The 24,769-nt window shown below is 42.4% G+C and overlaps 1 protein-coding gene and 1 long non-coding RNA gene across 2 annotated transcripts; both read right to left on the bottom strand.

Annotated features, from left to right (window-relative positions):
• Nucleotides 1-6,330: 6,330 nt before the first annotated feature.
• Nucleotides 6,331-10,052, bottom strand: LOC148384862 (uncharacterized). Its single transcript, XR_015863464.1, has 3 exons — nucleotides 8,829-10,052; nucleotides 7,437-8,754; nucleotides 6,331-7,179 (listed from the first exon to the last, which is right to left on the bottom strand). It is a non-coding gene; the product is annotated as an uncharacterized LOC148384862 (long non-coding RNA).
• Nucleotides 10,053-12,831: 2,779 nt separating this feature from the next.
• On the bottom strand, nucleotides 12,832-22,677 carry rab3gap2 (RAB3 GTPase activating protein subunit 2 (non-catalytic)). The gene is made up of 35 exons (XM_088400786.1): nucleotides 22,324-22,677; nucleotides 22,096-22,187; nucleotides 21,729-21,843; nucleotides 21,408-21,489; nucleotides 21,241-21,288; nucleotides 21,094-21,169; nucleotides 20,895-20,996; nucleotides 20,606-20,705; nucleotides 20,302-20,400; nucleotides 20,075-20,223; nucleotides 19,906-19,985; nucleotides 19,647-19,739; nucleotides 19,438-19,577; nucleotides 19,137-19,332; nucleotides 18,900-19,043; nucleotides 18,625-18,707; nucleotides 18,282-18,346; nucleotides 18,041-18,131; nucleotides 17,844-17,965; nucleotides 17,535-17,748; nucleotides 17,356-17,453; nucleotides 17,174-17,282; nucleotides 16,949-17,109; nucleotides 16,704-16,878; nucleotides 16,486-16,629; nucleotides 16,305-16,411; nucleotides 16,171-16,237; nucleotides 15,999-16,069; nucleotides 15,894-15,929; nucleotides 15,738-15,812; nucleotides 14,977-15,192; nucleotides 14,822-14,911; nucleotides 14,422-14,646; nucleotides 14,176-14,340; nucleotides 12,832-14,020 (listed from the first exon to the last, which is right to left on the bottom strand). The coding sequence occupies exons 1-35, from the start codon at nucleotides 22,424-22,426 to the stop codon at nucleotides 13,868-13,870; spliced, it is 4,086 nt and encodes a 1,361-aa protein (XP_088256912.1). The 5' UTR covers nucleotides 22,427-22,677; the 3' UTR covers nucleotides 12,832-13,867.
• Nucleotides 22,678-24,769: the final 2,092 nt, after the last annotated feature.

The following is a 24,769-nucleotide window of genomic DNA, read 5'->3' as shown; positions in this document are numbered from 1 at the left end:
TTGTATTGTGTGTATTGTATGTATTGTTTTTTTTGCATTGTATGTATTGTATTGTATTGTATTGTATTGTATTGTATTGTATTGTATTGTATTGTATTGTATTGTATTGTATGTATTGTATGTATTTTTTTTTTGTTGGTTTTTTTGTTTTTGTTTTTTGTTTTGTATGTATTGTGTGTATTGTATTGTATGTCTTGTTTTGTTGTTTTTTGTTTTGTTTTTTTTGTTTTGTTTCTTTTTTGTTTTGTTTTTTGTTTTTTTGTATTGTATGTATGTATTGTATTGTATGTATTGTATTGATTGTATTGTTTGTATTGTATTTGTATTGTATTTGTATTGTATTTGTATTGTATTGTTTGTATTGTATTGATTGTATGTATTGTATTGTATTGTTTGTATGTATTGTTTGTATATTGTATTGTATGTATTGTTTGTATGTATTGTTTGTATTGTATTGTTTGTTTTGTTTTTTGTGTTTTGTTTTGTTTTTTGTTCACCCATCCATCCATCCACCCACCCATCCATCCAGCCAGCCAGCCACCCATCCATCCAGCCACCCATCCAGGCAGCCACCCATCCATCCAGCCACCCAGCCATCCACCGCTTATCCGGACGTCGGATTGCGGCGGCAGCAGCTTTAGGAGGGACTCCCAGACTTTCCTCTCTCCAGCCACTTCATCCAGCTCAACCCAGGAAATCCCAAGATTTGTATGTATTGTTTGTTTTGTTGTGTTTTTTGTTTTTTTTTGTTTTGTTTTTTTTGTTTTGTTTTTTGTTTTGTACGTATTATATTGTATTGTATGTATTGTATTGTATGTATTGTATGTATTGTATTGTTTGTATTGTATTGTTTGTATTGTATTTGTATTGTATTTGTATTGTATTTGTATTGTATTGTTTGTATTGTATTGTTTGTATGTATTGATTGTATGTATTGTACGTATTGTATTGTATGTATTGTATTGTATGTATTGTATGTATGTATGTTATTGGTTTTTTTGGGGTTTTTTTTGTTTTCTGTTTTTTTTGTATTGTATGTATTGTATGTATGTATTGTTTTGTTTTGTTGTTTTTTGTTTTGTTTTTTGTTTTGTTTTTTGTTTTGTTTTTTGTTTTGTATGTATTGTATGTATTGTATTGTATGCATTGTATTGTATGCATTGTATTGTATTGTAGGTATTATTTTTTTATTTTATTTTTGTTTTTTGTTTTGTTTTTTGTTTTGTATGTACTATATGTATTGTATTGTATTGTGTGTATTGTATTGTATGTATTGTTTTGTTTTTTGTTTTGTTTGTATTGTATGTATTGTATGTATGTATTGTTTTGTTTTGTTGTTTTTTGTTTTGTTTTTTGTTTTGTTTTTTGTTTTGTATGTATTGTATGTATTGTATGTATTGTATGTATTGTATTGTATGTATTGTATGTATTGTATTGTTTGTATTGTATTGTTTGTATTGTATGTATTGTATTGTATGTATTGTATTGTATGTATTGTATTGTATTGTATTGTATGTATTGTATTGTATGTATTGTATGTCTTGTATTGTATGTCTTGTATTGTATGTCTTGTATTGTATGTCTTGTATTGTATGTCTTGTATTGTATGTCTTGTATTGTATGTCTTGTATTGTATGTCTTGTATTGTATGTCTTGTATTGTATGTCTTGTATTGTATGTCTTGTATTGTATGTCTTGTATTGTATGTCTTGTATTGTATGTCTTGTATTGTATGTCTTGTATTGTATGTCTTGTATTGTATGTCTTGTATTGTATGTCTTGTATTGTATGTCTTGTATTGTATGTCTTGTATTGTATGTCTTGTATTGTATGTCTTGTATTGTATGTCTTGTATTGTATGTCTTGTATTGTATGTCTTGTATTGTATGTCTTGTATTGTATGTCTTGTATTGTATGTATTGTATTGTATGTATTGTATTGTATTGTATGTATTGTATTGTATGTATTGTATTGTATGTATTGTATTGTATGTATTGTATTGTATGTATTGTATTGTATGTATTGTATTGTATGTATTGTATTGTATGTATTGTATTGTATGTATTGTATTGTATGTATTGTATTGTATGTATTGTATTGTATTGTATTGTATGTATTGTATTGTATGTATTGTATTGTATGTATTGTATTGTATGTATTGTATTGTATTGTATTGTATTGTATTGTATTGTATTGTATTGTATGTATTGTATTGTATGTATTGTATTGTATGTATTGTATTGTATGTATTGTATTGTATGTATTGTATTGTATGTATTGTATTGTATGTATTGTATTGTATGTATTGTATGTATTGTATTGTATGTATTGTATTGTATGTATTGTATGTATTGTATTGTATGTATTGTATTGTATGTATTGTATTGTATTGTATGTATTGTATTGTATTGTATTGTATTGTATTGTATTGTATTGTATTGTATTGTATTGTATTGTATGTATTGTATGTATTGTATGTATTGTATGTATTGTATGTATTGTATGTTTGTTTTGTTTTTTTGTTTTGTATGTATTGTATGTTTGTTTTGTTTTTTTGTTTTGTATGTATTGTATTGCATGTATTGTATGTATTTTGTTTTTTTCTTTTGTTTTTTCTTTTTTGTTTTGTATGTATTGTATGTATTGTTGGTTTTGTAAAGCTGTTATTTGAATCTAGTCAGAGCCATTTTTTGGTTTGTTTTGAATCGTCATTCATGTGGGCATTCTTGTGAATAAAATCAACAGTGGTGTGTTTGCTTCCTGTTGGTGGTCTTGTAAATAAAGTCAACTTTGGTGTCAGTCATCATTCACGATGTGCCTCAATCGATGGTGCATCTCTTGAATGTGCGTGTCTCTAAAATGTACAAAGCAAGCAAATTCATTTGCATAATAAACTTCCAAACCACATGCTAAAAAATATTCATATGATGCAGAAAGTCATCTGTAGCTTGCTAAGATTTGCCAATTTGAGCAATGCCGTATCCGAACCCGAGGCTGGGGGTTGCCCGTCCATGTGCCTAATCGCTCGGGCATTGATACATCAGCAATGTCAAGTCAAGGTTATTTGTATAGCCCTAAATCACAAACAGTCTCAAAGGGCTTCACATGGACAATAATTCACAATTATTCTCAAAGCATCCCCTGATCTTAAGCTCCCAATGCTTCTTTCTAGGTCTCATGTCCTCAGCACTGCAAACCTTTGTGCCGGTACACCATATGAAGTAAATGACGGAATGTTTTTTTTTTTTTTTTTACACCTCTAATGTATATCAAGCATACCAGATGGTGTTTTAGAACAGCCTAGAATATTAAGTTACAAAAAGTTAAAAAAAAGTTTAAAAAAAACTTACTAAAGTTTAAAAAAGTGACTGATTGTGTATTTGCTCCAAGGAGGGAGTATTGACAAACGTCACCTCCTTCATCGTGGTCGCAGGCGGCACTGGGAGCAGGCGGCGCAGGCGGCGCAGGCAGCAGGGGGCGCAGGCGGCGCAGGCAGCAGGGGTGGGGAATCGAACCCTGGATCTCAGGTGTTCGAGCGCAGCGACGGAGCCACTCGCCAAGCGTGGCGAGCTCGGCAGTGACCCCGCTTTCACTTCGAGTCATTCTTATACGTTCAGTATTGCGCTCCGCGCGCGCTGGGTAAGTACAAAAGAGAACTGGCGGCCGCCAGCTGTCGTGTCGCACTGGCCGACCGGTTCGTGATACGGCCCCATGCCCCGCACAGCCCTGGTTCGATCCCAGTGGTGGGAACTTTCTCCGGCCCACTTTTGTAAGCGTCTGAATACATGCATATAGGTTGCATGTCGACGCATTTATTTATGTGTAAACGCCCAGTGTGGCCCCGCCTGCAAGTGGGCGGGGCGATGCAGCTGGCCCCGCCCCCTGCCCTACAAAAAGACAGTAGGGTAGGGGGCGGGGCCGCCCCGCCCCGCCCCCTACAAAAAGACGGTAGGGGGCGGGGCAAAGCCCCGCCCCCTACCCTACTGTCTTTATATACAGTATATATATATACAGTATATATATATACAGTATATATATATATACAGTATATATATATATACAGTATATATATACTGTATATATATATATATATACAGTATATATATATATATACAGTATATATATACTGTATATATATATATACAGTATATATATACTGTATATATATATATACAGTATATATATATATATATACTGTATATATATATATATACAGTATATATATATACAGTATATATATACTGTATATATATATATATATACAGTATATATATACTGTATATATATATATACAGTATATATATACTGTATATATATATATATACAGTATATATATATACAGTATATATATATACAGTATATATATACTGTATATATATATATACAGTATATATACTGTATATATATATATATATACTGTATATATATATATACAGTATATATACTGTATATATATACAGTATATATATACTGTATATATATATATATACAGTATATATACTGTATATATATACTATATATATATAGTATATATATACAGTATATATATATACTGTATATATATACTGTATATATACTATATATATATACAGTATATATATACAGTATATATATATATACAGTATATATATATATACAGTATATATACTGTATATATATATACTGTATATATATATACAGTATATATATACTGTATATATACAGTATATATATACTGTATATATATATACAGTATATATATATATACAGTATATATATATACAGTATATATATATACAGTATATATATACTATATATATACTGTATATATACAGTATATATACAGTATGTATATATATACTGTATATATACAGTATATATATATACAGTATATATATACTGTATATATATATACTGTCTTTTTGTAGGGGGCGGGGCCATTTCAATGGGGGCGGGGCCAGCTGCATCGCCCCGCCCACTTGCAGGCGGGGCCACACTGGGCGTTTTCACATAAATAAATGCGTCGACATGCAAGCTATATGCATGTATTCAGACGCTTACAAAAGTGGGCCGGAGAAAGTTCCCACCACTGGGATCGAACCAGGGCTGTGCGGGGCATGAGGCCGTGTCACGAACCGGTCGGCCAGCGTGACATGGCAGCTGGCGGCCGCCAGTTCTGTTTTGTACTTACCCAGCGCGCGCGGAGCGCAATACTGAACGTATAAGAATGACTCGAAGTGAAAGCGGGGTCACTGCCGAGCTCGCCACGCTTGGCGAGTGGCTCCGTCGCTGCGCTCGAACACCTGAGATCCAGGGTTCGATTCCCCACCCCTGCTGCATGCGCCGCCTGCGCCCCCTGTCGCCTGCGCCCCCTGCCGCCTGCGCCCCCCACGCTACCTGCTGTCTACACCGCGCTGCGAAGCACAAAACAATGCGCAGACTATGAAGGAGGTGACGTTTGTCAATACTGCGTCCTTGGAGCAAATATATAATCAATAACTTTTTAAACTTTTTTTTAACTTTTTGTAACTTAATATTCTAGGCTGTTCTAAAACATCATCTGGTATGCTTGATACACATTAGAGGTGTAAAAAAAAAAAAAAACATTCCGTCATTTACTTCATATGGTGTACCGGCACAAACGTTTGCAGTGCTGAGGACATGAGGAGACCTAGAAAGAAGCATTGCTTGGTTTGTAAGTTTATTATGCAAATGAATTTGCTTTGTACATTTTAGAGACATGCACATCGACGAGATAGCGGCAGTACCTATGCGTATTTGTTAGGTTGCTTTGGGCAAAACAAACCGCAAAAGACGGATCACATTGACCCAGCTGTCTAATTAGGGCGCCTACCATTTGTAATGTAGTTGTTTCAAGTTAAAAATTATTGCATACAGTTCAATAGAATGTCAGACAGGTTGAGGCAAATAGTGTGTATTAGGTTGACCCAGCACCAGACAGCTTGAGGGAAATATGCTGCCACCCGGTGGTAGCACTTGGAATTCATCTAGCCTTTCTGATATGGTCAATTTCATGAGGATGCTGGTATTAAGACGACCACTCTGGCCTTCACTTTACTCTGAACTGGGTGGTACCACCCAGTGCATGTACCGAGGCTAGCCGTGTAGTTAAGCAACTGTGCTTTGAATGGAAAGCCAAGGTCCTAAACGTTACACGCTTTGTTTACACATTCAATTGACCTCAGCAACAACCTGGACTGTAGAGAAACAGCCTTCTTTGTAGTCAGCCAATGGGAACGCCCAGCCCTGCAACAAAACATGCAAGAAGTTTCACATTCAAGAGATGCACCATCGATTGAGGCACATCGCGAATGATGACCGACACCAAAGTTGACTTTATTTACAAGACCACCAACAGGAAGCAAACACACCACTGTTGATTTTATTCACAAGAATGCCCACATGATGCATGACGATTCAAAACAAACCAAAAAATGGTTCCGACGAGATTAAAATACCAGCTTTTACTCGTACAGAAAAATGTACCAACATTCTGCAAGATTCTGAGTTCGGTGGCCATTTTAAAGCAGGGTTGCCAAAGATGACTTATTAATCGCAAAAGACACCATTTGTACGCTTGTCGTTTGCATCTATGGGTGTCTGGCTACTTGGCTTTTGTCAACAATTTAGAATGCATGCAGCTTTTCTTTGTGTAGTAAAAAAATATAAAAAGCCTGACACTGCATATTAAACAAGACAATTTGGTTTGAGACTAACTTTACAAATGTCTTGTCATTGAGAAGGTTTCAAATGATTCCAGTTTGTATGCACAATAGACTGCCCATGCCAATGTTTAAAATGGACCACTTAAATTCAGTTCAGTTTAATTCAGGTTCAGAGGTACACGCACACACAATTACAGTACAAACAGTTCACTTCATGTATTTAAAAAACACAATAACAATAAAACAACAATATTGCAAAATGACGCAGCGCTGAGAAAGAGAGAGGCCTCATGCAAACGGCCAGTGTGCACACCCAGTGAAAAAGTGGAGGGAGGGAGGGAAAGAAAGAAAGCACAAAAGGAAAAACAGTCATACTCTCCTTAAATGCTGGCTGGGCGCTCTGCCCTCGCCGCATCCGCACCCGTCCGTCTCGTGTCGGCCGCTCATCACGGGCGAAGGTTGGCTCCCCCCCGGCCGGTATTTGACGTTTGGACTCATCCTCTGCCTCGTGCCACTGCAAAAAGAAAAACGGCACTCTGTTGCACGCGGTTCACTTCTGTGGACGTACTCATTACCTGTCTATTAAAGCTTGCTCCTATTTTAAGCTCCCTTTATCAATTGCGTATGCATACATGAATGTTTTTGTTTTCTTTTTATGTCTGTTCCTATATGAAGAATTCAATGCTTATAATTTCTTTCTTTGTTGTAAAGTGCTTTGAGCTGCATTTCTTGTATGAATGGTGCTCTACAAATAAAGTTTTTTATTATTACCCTCTGGTCTCGCGGTCCTGTCCAGTCCCTCTGTGCAGGCACTCGTCCGATCCACCGCCCCAGCCATCCTGAAAGGCAGACATATTGTGGTGGATTAGGCAAGGGGAAAAATTTCACTAGCACCCCCCCAACCTTGACAAAGGTAAGGCTTAGGGTTAGGCTTGCTCTTGCTGTGGTTAGGGTTAGGGTTTGTGCTAGGCTTAGGCTTGCTTTTGCTGTGCTGAGGCTTAGGGTTAGGCTTGCTCTTGCTGTGGTTAGGGTTAGGGTTTGTGTTAGGCTTAGGCTTGCTTTTGCTGTGCTGAGGCTTAGGGTTAGGCTTGCTCTTGCTGTGGTTAGGGTTAGGGTTAGGGTTTGTGTTAGGCTTAGGCTTGCTTTTGCTGTGCTGGGGCTTAGGGTTAGGCTTGCTCTTGCTGTGGTTAGGGTTAGGGTTTGTGTTAGGCTTAGGCTTGCTTTTGCTGTGCTGAGGCTTAGGGTTAGGCTTGCTCTTGCTGTGGTTAGGGTTAGGGTTTGTGTTAGGCTTAGGCTTGCTTTTGCTGTGCTGAGGCTTAGGGTTAGGCTTGCTCTTGCTGTGGTTAGGGTTAGTGTTAGGCTTAGGCTTGCTTTTGCTGTGCTGGGGCTTAGGGTTAGGCTTGCTCTTGCTGTGGTTAGGGTTAGGGTTTGTGTTAGGCTTAGGCTTGCTTTTGCTGTGCTGAGGCTTAGGGTTTAGGCTTGCTCTTGCTGTGGTTAGGGTTAGGGTTTGTGTTAGGCTTAGGCTTGCTTTTGCTGTGCTGAGGCTTAGGGTTAGGCTTGCACTTGCTGTGGTTAGGGTTAGGGTTTGTGTTAGGCTTAGGCTTGCTTTTGCTGTGCACGTTCCACCCTGAGTGCACCAGGCCATGCAGGTACTGCCGGGCGCGTTGGAGAAAGAGCGAGAGAGGGAGGGAGGGGGGCAGGGAGGGGGTGTCTACTTTGCCGATTCGTATCTAGAGGGTCACAGCAACCCAAATGCCCGTGCGTGCTACTAGTTACCCTATTCAAACCGACAGGGGTAGGGAAAGCACAAAAGAAAAAACAAAGTCATACTCCCCCCAAAACGCTGGCTGCATCTGCACCCATCAGTCTCGTGTGGGCCGCTCATCACGGGCCAAGGTCCGGGTCTGCTCCGGCCGGTGTTGGACTCGTCTTCCGCCTCGCACAAGTGCAAAAAGACAAACGGCACTCAGTTGCATGCGGCTCACATCTGTCAACGTACTCATGACCTGCCCCCTCCCTGGTCTTGTGGGTGCAGCCTAGTCCCTCTGGGTGCAGGCTGGCGCTCGTCCCATCCGCCGCCCCGGCAACCCTGAACGGCAGACAAATAAGGAAATCAAATTAAAACTAACAAGTGCGTTGCATATTGGCTTGCCATGTCACCACCTCTGGCCAGCCTTGGCCAGTCGTGCATCAGGCTCCTCTTCAACACTTGGCGACTGCTTTCTTTGGGTGATTCCTTCCTTTGCACCCCGCTCACCAATCGCGGGTCTGGTGGCCTCCGTCCACCGGCTCTTCGTTTCATACATCGTCTCTCCCACCTTGCAAGACAAGCACAAAAGTCTCGCTGCGCCGTCGCTTGCGCTTGCCGTCGCTTGCGCTTGCCGTCGCTTGCGCTTGCCGTCGCTTGCGCTTGCCGTCGCTTGCGCGGTCGCTTGCGCTTGCCGTCGCTGCGCGGTCGCTTGCGCTTGCCGTCGCTGCGCGGTCGCTTGCGCTTGCCGTCGCTTGCGCTTGCCGTCGCTTGCGCTTGCCGTCGCTTGCGCTTGCCGTCGCTTGCGCGGTCGCTTGCGCTTGCCGTCGCTGCGCGGTCGCTTGCGCTTGCCGTCGCTGCGCGGTCGCTTGCGCTTGCCGTCGCTTGCGCTTGCCGTCGCTGCGCGTTTGGCACTCAATGAGGGCTGCACAACATTTTGGAATACCAACGATATGGCAGTATTGGGCCAGACCACAGCATTGAGCAAAGTTGTGCAAAATTCTAGGATGGAGAGGAACTATTTGATCCCAATGACATCACTTAGACCAGTTAACTTTAACTTGCATCAATGAGTTGTTATCTTCTAATTACATTACAAATAGTTAGGAGGCCAGAAAACATGTTTCATTTGCCACATGAATAGAAAAAAAATCTTTGTTTTCCTAAAGTGCATGTCAACGACCTACACCACCATATGACGGTTTTCCAATCCAGGTGCAGCCCTACACACACGTCACCATTGGTGTCCAAATGGTAGCCTCGGGCCAACTTGATCAACACACCACACGAATGAACGCAACACTGCTTTGTAGCACAAAATATGAATGGCAACATTTTGTGATTGATTGAATGAATTTGTGTCAAAGAATTCTCAATTTGATTCAGTATGCAGCCCTCAAACAGACATTTGGACACCACCGGTGTGAACTAAAAAGAAAAGAAAAAAATCCATTTCACATGCTGAAGCTGCGCAGGTCGACGCCTCCAGGGAAGCGGGTCTCCCTCAGAACTCTGCTACTTCAGAGCGATGCCACAGCGGTCCGTCCACCTCTGAGCAGATCGTGTCGCGTCCCGGTCGCCATCTGCACAAACGGAAACAAATGTTAGAAACTCAAAGAGCACCCCAAGTTGTAGGTCACTTGCTTACTTGATCACAGCGGTTAGGTACTCTTGGTGACGGTCACCGGGTCGAATCGGGCCATGCACCCCCCTTTTACGTCCGGCCTGCAAAAGGTAGAACATGCAATGAGTTGGGCGCTGCTCACATCATTAAGTCTTCACCGTGGACCGGCTCGCCCCAACACCGCCCCTACACCTAGAGAACAAAGGACGCACAGTGGTACGTTAGGCTTCGATCAAGCACGACAGTGCTAGGTTAGAAAAAGACACAACGTGACTGTCTCGCTCCAACACCTAGGGGAGAACAAAGAACACAAGTACCACAGTGGTAGGTTAGGGTTAGAGGAAGTGCAACAGTGGTAGGTTAGAAAAAGAAAATGTCACAAGTCAAATTGCAAAATTGGACATTCGGGATCGGCTCGCTCCGACGCCACCCTACACCGAGGGGAAAGAACAAAGAACGCAGCAACTACGACAGTGGCAGGTTAGAAAAAAATACACAATGGTACAAGTCGTATGGCAAAATTGGACATTCAGCTCCACGTCAAAGTTCAGTTTTGTGTCCATCCCCGGAACCACGTCCTCCCCCAAGTGGGCCGTCAATGGCAACCAAGCACAAGACAACGCTGGATCCAGACCAGCCACAACCACAGCGCACCTCGAAAGCAAGACCAACCATCAGGGCCCTAAACACTGTCCACACCTGCAACCTTTCCGTCGTGCACCCATAACCAAAGGCAACCACACTGCCCCCTCCTGGGCACATGATCCGCACACGTCGACTTTAGCAGCGCGATGCTTGATTCTTGACTTGATATGGCCATTGCTCCTTTGCTCCTTTGCATATGGCCATTGCTCCTTTGCATATGGCCATTGCTCCTTTGCTCCTTTGCATATGGCCATTGCTCCTTTGGATAGGCCATTGCTCCTTTGGATAGACCATTGCTCCTTTGGATAGGCCATGGCTCCTTTGGATAGGCCATGGCTCCTTTGGATAGGCCATGGCTCCTTTGGATAGGCCATGGCTCCTTTGGATAGGCCATGGCTCCTTTGGATAGGCCATGGCTCCTTTGGATAGCTCCTTTGGATAGGCCATGGCTCCTTTGGATAGGCCATGGCTCCTTTGGATAGGCCATGGCTCCTTTGGATAGGCCATCGCTCCTTTGGATAGGCCATTGTGCCTTTTCATATGGAATTATCCCATTCGGCTCCTCTTGCAGCCTACAAAAACACAGACAGCCATTAATTGTGTGCTGGGAAGCTAAAACTCGACAACCATTGTGTGTTGGGAATTGAAACTTGACAAAAACAGGTTTTCACCTGATTTAGGACTACTCTTCCTCAGTGTACTCAACATCACTGAAAGGGCTCCTTCAAGAGCCTCCTGCTTGCTTCGTATAGAAGGATGCTGGCTGGGCGGCAGTTTTTAGTGCTACAAAAGACAAGCAAATGATTGCAACAAAAATAGACATTGAGTCGAGTGCCAATGGCATGATTTTTTACCAACAATTATACATACTAGGAGTTTTACATTTGAAAAAAAATATTATATTGTAGTAAGTTATGATAATTGATCAAAATTATAGTTCCTATTTGAATTTGATACATTCTAAGTAGAGTTTTACATTTGAAAAAATATATAACCATCACATTGTAGTAAATTATGATAATTATTCAGGATTATAATTCATATTTTAATTTCATCATTCATCAACTCCCCTCACATTGGACAGATGATCCAGGTTGGCGGCGTCCAAGACGGGAGAAAATAACCCGCCGCGCAAATGTTTGTTGCGTAACGGAACGAGAGCGGGCGGGCGCCATCTTTGAATGGATTTGGTCCGATTTGGACATGACGTAACATACGTTGCATTCACCAGTTTGCATGACACGGAAATGGCACACGCATCATATAATATAATAAAAAAATGGTTAAGTTGACTAGAGTCAAACTAATATTTCCTATAGTCAGACAAACACGCACTTATCGGCGGCGTCATTTACGAACCGTCTACAGACAGACGAATGAAAAAAATGCTGGCCAGCATGAAAAAAAAACAACCGCGAAAGACATTTAAAATACCACCAAAACGCGCAACGACGCGACGCGACGCAAAGTGGATTGTGGCGTGCCGTGTCGTGCCGTGCCGAAACCTCAAGCACTCCCTAGACAGCGAAAATCCTGCAAGAAATAATAAATGGCATCGTAAGAAACTGCAAACATTTGCTCACGGGCTAAATGGCCTGCGGCCTACAATTTACCTCCCGGCCCACCGTCGCGGTGGACGTGACGTTGCCGAGTCACGAGAGTACGACAATCCTGCGACAAACAAAATAAATTTTAAAAAAAGGCTTGTGAGAAAAAGCAACAAAGCGTGCCGTCGTGAGAAACGGCAGGAGACGACAAACATTTGCTAGCATGCTCGCTTACCTGAGAAACCGTCCGCCGCCGCCGCCGGCCCGCGCCCGGTGGCACCTGCATATGATAACTCCCCTTGAGCGAGCACACCTGACTTCAATTGACCTAAAGCCCTGACGTCACATCCGTCGATTCAAATCTTCTTCTCCTGATCGTCCAACGGCGCTCGGCACACTGACGCCACCAGGTGGTCGCCTGTCATGGTGACTACTGTGGAAAGGCTTGCTTCGGACTATCCGTTGAAACCCTTATTACCCTTTATTTATTTATTCTCTTTTTTTTTTTAACCTCGTGTAGTGTACCTACACATATTGTCATATAAAATGTCTGATTTCTATGTTTTAATTGGCGAATATAAAAACAAGGAATAAGACGCCAGACACGTTTTAACATAAATGTTTATTAAAAATAATAATATCAAAAGCAAATTTCAAACCAGCAATCTAATGTGAAATTGCAGTAGATATATTGGATAACAATATTTAGGCGTATATAGGTATACACGTTATTTAAAAACGACTATAAGTGTTATACTACGACACAAGTGTTTACCAGCTCAGTGGCCTAAGAGGAGAGTGTCCGCCCTGAGACTGGGAGGTGGTGGGTTCAAACCCCTGCCGAGTCATACCAGTGACTATAACAATGGTACCCATTTCTTCCCTGCTTGGCACTCAGTGGAAGGGGTTGAAATGGGGCCCCCCCCCCCTGCTGCTCACTTATACTCCGGTGCGATTTACAGTCCGAAAATTACGGTAAGTTCCAAAATATCAGAGGAAGTGATAAACAACTGAGGTGATTTGGTTGCATAAGCAAGCCTAACCCTAAGCACAGCAAAAGCGAGAGCAAGCCTAACACAAACCCTAACCCTAAGCACAGCAAGAGCAAGCCTAACCCTAACGAGGGAATCACACAGACACTCCATTAGGTACACCGCCATTTTCAAGTGTGCCTAATAACAGGCCACTTTATTAGGGAAATATCATGGTCAAAGGTCACAAGTGTCAAGCTCTAGTACTCGGGCCGCCTTCCAACATGTTTTCCAAGTGACCCTCGTTAAGCGCACCTGCGGGAAAACTTTTAGCTTCTTTCACGTCCAAAAGGAGCTAAAAGTTTTCCCGCACCTGCACTTAACGAGGGAATCACACGGACACTCCATTAGGTACACCACTATTTTCAAGTGTGATTAGGTACACCTCATGAGGATCACCAACTCAAGTATCATACATTGCTAATTTGTTACATACAAAAATATGGGACATTAAAACAAATAGTTAAGCTCTATTAACATGGTTCAACATTTGATAACATGAATCCCAAAGGAAAATAAAGACAATGTGACCCTTGTTGACTGAACTTTGTTTACTTGAGGAGCTCATAAGGTGTCCTTTGTGTATTTAACTGTCAATGTTTGGTGAGTCAGTCTTCCGCTGTAAGGACGTCCACGGCTTCTAATAGGTGCAGTGCCAGGCTGTACTGGCCGTGGTTCTCTGGAAGCATCTCGATCACGCGGCCCACCAGCCTGCTGGTCTGATGAAGAGGCACCAGGGGGCACCGCAGCTCACTGGGGTCCTGCAAACACATAATAAATAGAATACACTGCAGAAGCATACAGGACTATAGTAATGTGTTTTTAAACATTTCTGTGGAAAACACTTCTTGATGATATTTTTGATTCGGATCCCCGACTACCCAAAGATCCTAAAAGAAAGTGGTTGAGTCCTCACCATAGCTTTGAGCCATGTGCACAGGGTTGGAGGCAGGCGGGCTAGTAGCTCCATAGCAGGCTGTGTTTGGTTCTGACTGCGCAGCAGCGAGTAGCTCAGCCTTTGTCCTGTGATCATCAGCAGCTGAGAGCCCAGCACGTCCTTGTCTTCCACCTCTAACATCACCTAAGAGGCACAACAGTGCGTCCGGTCCAAATGTGGGCCCGTTATCTGCTCATGAATAAATGTGCCAGTCCTCGAACTGACCTCTTCCGCGTGCGAGTCCAGGCCTTGGTTGTAGAGCTGGCAAACGAGGTGTCGTCGCAGGTTGTCGGGGGAGACCTGCAGCAGCCCGCCCAGCTCCAGACACAGCGAGGGCCACCACTCGGCCCGGGGACCGCTCGAGGGCGGCGTCCGGGACCGTGCACTCGCGTCGGCCACGGACGCATCGTCGATGGACTGCACCCAGGCGGTTAGCACCCGCAGAAGGAACTGACGCATACAGGAGAGTGAATAGAAAATGAACAAGTGACTACCGTACACAAGACAATAACAACACAGCATTAGTATCCGTTTTCTTCTTGAGTGTTTCATGTGTGCAAGATTTTTATTTTTTAAAGGTCACAATAAGTAATACATGAGACAGAAAAGAGGAAAGAAGTCTCACCTCCTGTCGTGATAGGACCAGTGCTGGGTCCATATCTCCACTTGGCATTAGCTGAATGGTGGTCAGGTCTCGAAAGAAAGCATTCTTACCCTGGAAGAAGGAGTCAAATTATTTATCAAGTAACAGAAGGAAGATGGAGGACCCTCTCTCCTCACCTTGCTGTCAAACAGGCTGAGGGGTTTGACCTTGAGGCTGAAAGTCAAGGCGGCATGGAGCAAGGAGGCGAGCAGACAGTGGTGCTGCACCAGGGGATAGTGGACACCTTTCTGCTCCATGGCAAGTTCAGCTATGGAGGCCGGGCCTTCGGCACCACACCAAGCCTCCTCCACCGAAAGCTCTGGAGGAGGAACCTCAGCTACAGCGGAGTCCGCCTGGAGAGGAGCAAGGTACGCAAAGAAAAATGATGATTATTATTTTTTTTTATATGCAGGCGCAAATATCAAAAACAGTTTTTATTCTATTTTGAAATGAAGCTGTAACGTAAAATGTGAATGCTGTGAATTTCAGCCACAATAGTCCATTTATCAACACCGGGGGACACCCTGCCTGAGTCAGCAGTCAATAGCAGTCTCACATGCACAAACAACAATTCACTCTTTCATTCCCAACATCGATGAGTGGGAAGTGAACACGTGCTGCCTTCCCAAAAGTCAGCCAATCAGAGACTAAGTTTAGAGTCTTGATACATATATTTACTGTATGGACAATTTAGAGTCTTCCATGAACATGACATTTTTGGAAGGTATAAAAAAAAAAAAGCACAAATGGAGCTGATAAGCATCATTTACAGCTCATGCTTTCGGCAGATTGCTACGAGCCACTGGCCACTCTTCATGCCGGGCTGTGGACTCTTTTGACTTACAAAGTAGTTGACAAAAGACAATGGGCACTGATTCTTAACCAAGAGTCCAGTCACCTCCATGAGGACCTGCAGCAGCTGGACACAGCATCCCAAAAAGGAGGTCAAAGCTTTGTCTCCCATTCCTACATCCTTCAAATAAAACAAAACAGAACCCATCACAATTGATCTTTTACAAAAGTGACTGAATGACAATCTTTTAAAGATGCGTACCCGTCGGCAAAGGCGATCCTTGGGTGCTTTGCCCACCTGGAAATGACGAGATAAAACATGTTGGTCTGGAAAACATCTCGTTGTCATTGTGAGGGTACAGCTTACCTTCTCAATGAGGTAGGCTGCTGCAGAGAAACGTTTGACAAGAAAGGTACTCCACATCATCGTGCAAATACCTGTGGGAAAGATTTGATCAAGAAATGAGCTGATGACATTGCTTGGAATCAAACTCATGGCATTGTGTAGCAGGCTTCAGGAATATGTTAGAAAAGCCCACCGAGTTGGATATGCGGACTGGAAACCAGCTTCAGATGTTCCATGGCCCGGCACAAGTGGACACCCTCCTAGAGGAGAAACAATATCAGCAATGATGCATTTGAAAGAAAAATCATAATGGTGTGTGATTCTAACCTCTGGATCTTTGTTCCACTGCACCACATACTCCCAGCAGCAATGAGCAAAGAGCAAGTTTGGCGAGAGGGAGTGTGGAAAGCGTTTGCACAGTGCCACCAACAGCCCTGCGGGAGCATGCCAAGAAGATTGTAAATAAAGGTCCAGCATGTTACAACAGCCTGATTTGATTTCACTTGACCTGCTGTTCCATCTGCGTTCTCTTGACTTTCTTTCACATCTTCTCCTACACCTTCATCCTCTGGCTTCTGAAGGATTTCATTTAGTTGCTCGGGAGCCAGTTTATGCCTGAACACCCACTTGGAGACATTGTCAGTGATGCCACCTTTGGAGACAATAATTGGATTTCAGGCTTGTGAATTAGGTAGAAAAAAAAAAAATCCTAATCAGGACATGAACCTGAGCCTCCCTCCAGCAGTGTTTTGATGGAACACAGCAACGCAGGGCCTCCTGCTGATCCAACAATGGGCGGCACCAAGAGTAGCGTCTGAAGCACCAGTACATCTTCCAGCTGACGAACACACACCACCCATTGCTCCAGCTCCAAAGACACTGCTTCCCACTCGGACTGTAACTGTATTTAAGAGATACTTGCAATTTTAATAAGCAGTAAATAGTCTTTGGCGTGTGTGTGTGTGTTCTACCTTGCTGTCCGCCCTGCTGGTGATGCTGGCCTTAGCGGCACGATGAGCGACAAAAGCAGCCAGCAGAGCGGCTGCAGAGTTGTGCGTTTGTGCCAACATGTTACGGCATTGCTGCCACCAAGGTGAGACCGACTGGGGGTCCCATGACTCTTCTATGGAACCTGAAGAGAAGAGGCAAAATGGAAGGTTGTGAAAGAAAATTACAATACAGGAAATCATACATACCTTCCATGTTACTAAGCAGAACCAGAAGCGCGTGAAGATTTCTCAGACATTCTGTCGGGGTTTGGAGCACATCCTTTTCCCGTTGCAACCAGACATTTAACGATAGAGACTTAAACAAGACAAAGGGATAAGATGAGTAAAAATGGTTATTTTTAAAATGATATTTCTAGCTCTCATCTTACTAGTAGCTGCTGTGGACTGATGCCAGCCTGTTGCAATTTGTCACAGATTTGATGTATGGAGCTTTTACCACATAGACAAGCCCAGAAGATGAAGCTCCCTGCACAGAATGGATTTCATGTGAGAAACTGTATTGGGGTTATTAGCACAATATGAATAATAAACTGATAACTGTGTGTACCTAGCTGTTTCCATTCTGCTTCGGAACACTGGATAAGCTTCAAGTGCCCGTCGTCTGTGCATTCAATCTGCGATAGGAAGGCTTGGGTGGTCAGAGGTGCGTCCGGTGCATCTTGAACAAAACAAACGCTGGGCCTGGAGTTGAACTTGGCGTAGCGTTGCAAAGTGGGAGTCACACGTGCCAAATCACTCTCAATTCCATCAAGGGAGTCCAGCTGCCGGGAGGCGAAATCATTATTTCATAATATATGAGTCTGAATCATGACATTCAGTTCAAAAGGCAAACTTTTATGTTTGTGCGTACGCTTACAGGTTCATGATGCTCCTCGGCGTCGGCAGAAGAGTTCATGTGCTGGATGTCGGTGTAAAGCTGGAGCAGTTTGAGCTGGGAGGAGCACAGCTGCATTAACACTGGATCCACTTCTTCACCAGCTTGTTTGAGAAATACAAATTTAGACATGAGGAATGCTCAAGTCAAAACGCTTTCTTTCAGACATGCCGCTCCACCTTGCTGCTGCAGATTGCTGAGTAAGGCGCGCGTGATGTTTGTGAGACATGAAACAGGAATGTTCTTGTTGGACAGCAAAGACTCTAAAGCCTGCAAAGCATGAAAAGAAGGAGCACAAATCATACTTAGAAATGTGTGATTTTGATTGTGACCATGTGATCTCATTTATAAAGCTGTGTGCAGGCAGACAGGCAATATTAAAGTATGAATGTATGTAGCACGGAAGTAACTTAATCATACCTGTTTTTGAATGGAGGAATCTTTGATATCCAGCAACAGGCTTTTGGTCTCACTCTCCAAAATATCTTAAAAGAGAAGTAAATTGAATGTCTGCGATTCTACAAAGTCTAACCAAAAACTGATGTTCACTTGACTAAAGTGAGGAAAATAATTATTTGATGCCCTGCTGATTTTCCCACGTAAAAATAAATGAACAGCTTCTATGACAGGATTATTCTTAATAGGGAGACAGAAGAAAGAAAAAAAAAAAAATCACATGTAAATAAAAATGCCTTCAAAATTGCTAAGTCAACAGGGACCAAATAATCATTTTTATATTTGTCAGAGGTCAGTAATCTCTCACCAGGCTCCATTTCTCCACTCTTGAGTATTGTTGTCAGTTTCTTTAACAAATGCATATCTTTGGCTCCTTCACTCTTCTTGTCACTGCAATGAACACAATTCATTCAAATGATCAACGAGCAAAACAATAAAACGTGTAGTGGGTGAATTTGTGTCCAAAGAGTTCGTGATGTCAGGATCTGCCGTATGTGTGCCACACATTGTAACTTGTAATGTATATATGCTTTATATATTATTTTCAGTGTGTGCACATGCATGCTAGCTTAGTGAACTAACCTGAGGGCCAGGTGGAAGGGAACATTGACAGTCCTCAGGGCTTCTGTGACGGGATCCAGCAAACACACTTGATGTGTGTGGATCTTCCAGCCCTGACTGGTTACACTGTTCACCCCTAACAGACGGTAACCAGCGTACAGCAGCCTGGAGGTGAACAAACACAGAGATCCTAAGAAATCCAGACTTCAATCAAATATACACTGGCTGTTTGACATACAACACCAGTTTTCTGTCTACCTGCAGTGTTTGCCGACGGTAAATGCGCCCACTCGAGGTCCGTACTGCATCGCCCATATCTCCAGGATTCCCCTGCGGGGGGCGTAAATAACCAAAAATAGTGCATGGCGTCTGGGGAGCGAAGTTGAGAAAGAACTTTCCCGACCGACTTGCTCCTCTGGAACATGCAGCCAACCCAACTGGGCGTCTCTGTAACCTTTCAGGAAATAAAATGATTTGTTACTCATTTCATATGAAACAATGGTATTCATTTCGTAGTCCAGTTTTTGGCCTGGTTCTTCTCCCGCTGCTTTCGCCTTACCTTTCCACATGCGAATTGCAATCCCTCTGTTGAGGTCCAGCAGAGTGACTCGACCAAAGTCATCCGTCACCCCGGCTAGCGTGTTGCAAGGTGATAGGCAAATGGACTCGCCATGGCGGCGAGAGTCTGGGAGACCAAATCTGAACAAGAGAAAGCAGGATGATAACTGAATGCCAAATCTCAAGGAATCAATGTATTATGGGAGGCACCTGATCCCCAGTGGTGTTGCAGGTTCAACCTTGGGCTTGTGTTTCTGAACAGTCTCATCTTCATTCTTGTTCTTGTTCCATCCTAGCCAACCACTGAAAGAGGAGCAAAGGGACGAGACAAAAGCATTGTCAACGATTGATATTGTGTCCAAGTGTATATACAGACATAACAAAAATTGAGCTGGGATCAGAAGTTCTACTAGACATTCACATTTTTACCAATTAAGCTGTTATGTTTTTTTTTTATATGCATCCATACCTGGCAGCACTGAATAGGGCTGATGTAAGTTTACTGGCCACAGCGAGAGCCACATGAGAAAGATGAGGCTGGGTGCTTCCCTGGGAACACAAAGTGTTCAATATTAAAGCCATCCATTTATCGCTGGCATGTAAATACTTTTCCACAAGTGTATACTGTGATGGCTCACCTCGACCGCATAGTAAAAGCCAGTGTACGGGCCGCTTCCTACTGTGACGTACTGGCTCATGGCTGGAGGACTGCCTTTAATTGAAGCATTGAACCCCCCCAAAATAGAGGCATTCTTCATCTGATCAAACACATTGAGTGTCATGACACCTACCAAACAGAAAGAGGGAGAAATCCGTGTAATTAAGCAATTTGCTGAGTGTTGCAAGCATTTGTTGATACACTTACCCACACTACAGTGGTCTACATTACTGTCCATATCCTGGAGACCCCATTTCTTATAAGCCAGGGGAGGAGGTTGTATTGCATCACTACCAGCAGCTGCCGCTAGAGGTATAAAATAAAGAGGGATGAGGTGATGAGAAAGCTTTAAAGAATGACAATATTCCCAGAACCCATGAAACAATGATTCCATTATCCAATTTCCCCTTAGCTTGGAGACGTGAGCCACTTTAAAACCATTGGTTGTATACAGTACATGGGTGCGCAGAACACTGGGAAATCAAACAAACAAACAAGCACGTGGCAGTACCTCTTGCCACCTGGTTCCTGCAAGCACGCAGTGACTGGAAGAGGCTGAAACCATCGATGGTGACCAGTGCAGCAGGGTAGAGGATGCTTAACTCTTCATGCTGAGATGGAAAAAGTTACTATTAGGGCTAGAGAATCTTAGGATAAACAGTGGCTCTAAATAATTGATCACCTCTCAAAATAGCTTTTGATTCCTTTGACTATTGTTGATTAATTGTTGCACCTCTTTGTTACTAATTGTAGAAGAAGATGAATACGATAAAAACAGAACAATTTTACATATCTCCTACCTGCTCAGTTACACCGGGATGGCGAGGGATCTCGTATGTGCGACACTTTAACCTTAAAACTTGATCCTCGTGAAGGAGTTGAGCCAGGAGCAAAACCCCATTCTATTGAAAAGCATTACACATTACTGTCATATCGTTCCTCATGAAAATTTACGATGCAGCAAGCAATATGGAGGTGATGGATTTCAAATGACTCTACCTCTGTGTAGAAGCGGACGTAGCCAGAAGTGAAACCCACAACCACACATGTCCAATCCGGTCTCCCAGTAGAACTCCTACAAATGACAGCCACCTAATGTTACCTTTACTCGTATTACAAATCTGACGGGGCGGACCAAAAACATACCTTTTCTGGCTTGCCAGTGGTATACAGATGGTGCTGCTCACACGCTCTCTGTGGAGAGGAATACTTGTAACTAATCCCATAATAAATACAACTGGTTCATGAAGCAAATTTGAAGTTTCATTTCCCATGACTACTTTTTAGCAAAAATGAGAATCATCTGATCTTACCCTTCTTCAGTGCTGAGTACTCCACTCCAAGACACAGCCAGGGTCATCTCTTCTCTGCCACCATCATCTGTTCGCCACTTAGCTGTAAAAATCAGCCAAATATAATGCCCCATTTTAGCAAGAAATGATTTACGTACTGTCAACATTTTCTTTGGGGATTGTCAGCAAAGAGTTGTCACGCAGCTAACTATCTACTGTGCACTCACACATGTGGCAACGTGTTTTGTGTAACTACATGGATAAATACTACCTTTGTCTTTTGAGACAGGCGGCAATGAAACGTGATTTTGACTTTTATAGGGGCATGTGTGCACATCTGACCTGAGAGAAAAACAGCCTTTTGTTCATGAGCCACCACAAGCAGGTCTGAGCAGGGGGACAGGGATACCACACAGTCCTGCAGCCACCGTGCACTTAACTCTGTGCTTTCCTCCACCTAAAGGTTAGCAGAAAAACATCACTAATAACAATGTGGCCTTCATCTGAACAGCGAATATTTCTCACTTCCTCCATCCTTTTTTATAGGGCTTGAATATATTACAAAGAGTTTGACACCTGCACTGTGGTTTAATGGACTGAATCAATCAATCAATCCAAAAACAACAACTGTCATTCCATTAACTTTTGCAGATGGACTAATATGCAGCTACAGGGGAGAAAAAACAGATTATGAAAGAAAACCACAAACCGATGTGGCCGATGTAGCTTCTTGCTCTTTGTTGATGCCACTTTCCCAGGCTGTTTCCCAGTCATCGGTGTCCCACGAGAGTTCATTTTGAGCTAGGGAGGAGGAAGGCAAACAGTTCATTTCAAAGTGTACAAGAGACTCGTACCATTTGTTATTATGTATACTTGTGTGTGCAACACTTCATCCCAGATCCGATAATGATTTAGTCTGTTTGTCAATGATGATTACCTGTTTGATTCTTCTCCACTGGCTCAGTCTGACCGTGGAATAAATAGTCTCTCACTGTCTTGAGCTCTTGGAGACGACAAAACTCCAACAAGCAGCAGGACATGTCGTCTCCGTCCTACCTGGACCCAATTTGACAGAAATATTTCCAGTTAGCCTGATGTGTGCTAAAGTCTTCTTGGAGAAGAGCAACGCAGTCTAGGGGTGCGCTTAAACTCCCCGCTGTCGTGTTATGACACCCTTCACACGATATTGGCGTTACAAAAATATTTGTATATATAGCCATAAAATACTAAGACGCGTCTACTATGTTGTTGACGTCAACTCATGAGCATCTAGCATAACATTGGTTTGTTTCCGGGTTACGATCAGGTCAGCCTTTTCAAAGTAAAAGCGATTCGGATATGAAAATAAGAGAATATTTTTTGCACAATTTAATGGTTATATATTTATGCTATCCGCACAGCAAAAAAAAATACTCGTACTTTGCTGATGTCACTGACACAGTTAGTCAAAATGTGCACAAACATCAAATTAGACCTAAAAAAAAAACCTCACCAAGACAATATACTACAAACAGTACTTAAATAAACAGTATTTTTCCACCCCAAAAAAATAATTGTTCATAAACAAGCACATTTATAACTCAAGGTTCCACTTTTGTTATTTTTTATTATGTCATGACTGTAACCCTCCAACGTGTACTTACAGGGTCAAAGGTCAAGAGAATGTTTCCCTCCTGTGAATGCAACGATCAACATAAGCATCTGCTGGTCTCATTGTTCAAAACTGTCTTTCTTTCCCATCCTTTCATCCATTTAAAAAGCAGCATGCGTGTTACCAGGGTACTTCCTGCATCTTCACTAACAAATACACTAAGGCCCACATCCGAAATGCGCAGAGTACAGTGCGTGCACATATAAATAAACACATACAAATTCTCCTCTTGGGGGTGACCAAAAGTTTCCGGCCCGGAAAGCCAGACACAGAAACTCAGGAAATAATTGGGTGTCAGAGAGGTCCTTGGGTCGGTTTCAGTCACATTTCCCCATCCTGGTCCGTTAGGTACAGAGCTGTTGTTAGGTCTGCTGATTTATAAGCCGCAGAAACAAATCTCCATCTGGTTCCCCTTCTTCCCTTGTTGACAAGCAAGTGAACTGGCATCACCGTGTCCCTGGATAAACGGGGCTTTTATTTAATCGAAGGACCTCTTCAGCGTCTGAGCTTGTAGAACTTGGAGGTTTGTTTTGCCCTGCCAGTCAGTCGCAGGGCACGTATAGACAAAGCATTCATCCTCACAATCATACCTACGGGCAATTTGGAGTGCTCAATCGATCTACCATGCATGTGTTAGGAATGTGGAAGGAAACTGGAGCAAGCATTGGGAGAACTTATGAACTCCACACAGGAAGGCCGGAGCCGGAATCAAACGACAGCAACAACAATAATAATAAAATAAGTATTTAGTACTATTTATGAATCAAGGGTTAGGGTCAGAAGCAGGTGGGAATTTTTCTGAAGCAGAAATATCTTACGTGCTAGAAAAAAGTATATATATTTTTTTAAACAGTCAAAAATACATTTAGGGACACATGAAGCCATCTCTGATTAAAATTTGCTCTTGACCAGTTTTGCATGAAATGACATATAACGCTTCTCAGAATCTCAAGCACCAAACAAATGTGTTACCTGTTATGTGTGGAACTCTGCCTAGACAAAGCATTTTATATATTGCAATATCCGGAAACTGCACTGACGTGTTATGTAACCATCGGAAAGGACTTTGCAGGAGTAATCTCTTCACAGGTACACTCTACTCCTGTGAAACACAAACTTTGGAGAAAATACCGTAGTGTGAAAACCCGAGTCTGGTTTCAGGACTCCTTGTGTAATGCATATGCAGAAAGTATTCCTCTGAGGGCGCTATAATAGGTTCAGAATTCCAAAACTCTTGAAGTGTTGTTGGCTTCTTTGTGAGGAGCTATACTGAGCTTTAAATGAGACCCATCCATCTATATTTTTGACAGCAGTTATTCTGAGTGAGGTCACAGGTGAACTGGAGCCGACTCCAGCCCACATCTGCAGTTTAACCTGATATGTATGTTTTGGGAAAAACACAAACCTCTCAACGGTAAAGCAGAACTGCAGTCACGGTACCTCATATTGAACAAAATAAATGTGTTTTTGCTTTCGTATTTTACGATACACTGATGTGTTATCTTTACCTGTGATTTCTGGCCTGTGTGACACTATTCAACATATCTGTGCAGAATTTCAATAGCTTATCACACCAAGGGTCCATTTTCCAGCATTTTTTTTAGTCAACTGAGGTCACAAAGATTTTTATTAATTGTTTCAAATTGCTCAAAATGATCAGACAAAAATCTGAATAAAGCTACATCACAAGGTGTAAAATAAATTAGATGGAAAAGTCTAAAAATATGTCAAC

The sequence above is a fragment of the Syngnathus floridae genome, chromosome 16, assembly GCF_059516105.1.
Source record: "Syngnathus floridae isolate MCC-2025c chromosome 16, RoL_Sflo_1.0, whole genome shotgun sequence".
NCBI lineage: Eukaryota > Metazoa > Chordata > Actinopteri > Syngnathiformes > Syngnathidae > Syngnathus > Syngnathus floridae.
Note: the sequence above shows the minus strand (reverse complement) of the source record. Positions and strands in the feature narration are given on the sequence as shown.

What these genes read in the sequence shown, in the direction of transcription:
- rab3gap2 (XM_088400786.1), bottom strand. Translation starts at nt 22,426, where the DNA reads ATGTCCTGCTGCTTGTTGGAGTTTTGTCGTCTCCAAGAGCTCAAGACA. An exon ending in AAGCTACATCGGCCACATCG is followed by an intron (nt 21,844 to 22,095) that starts GTTTGTGGTTTT and finishes GCTAACCTTTAG; the next exon opens with GTGGAGGAAAGCACAGAGTT. An exon ending in CAGCAATCTGCAGCAGCAAG is followed by an intron (nt 17,966 to 18,040) that starts GTGGAGCGGCAT and finishes TTCTCAAACAAG; the next exon opens with CTGGTGAAGAAGTGGATCCA.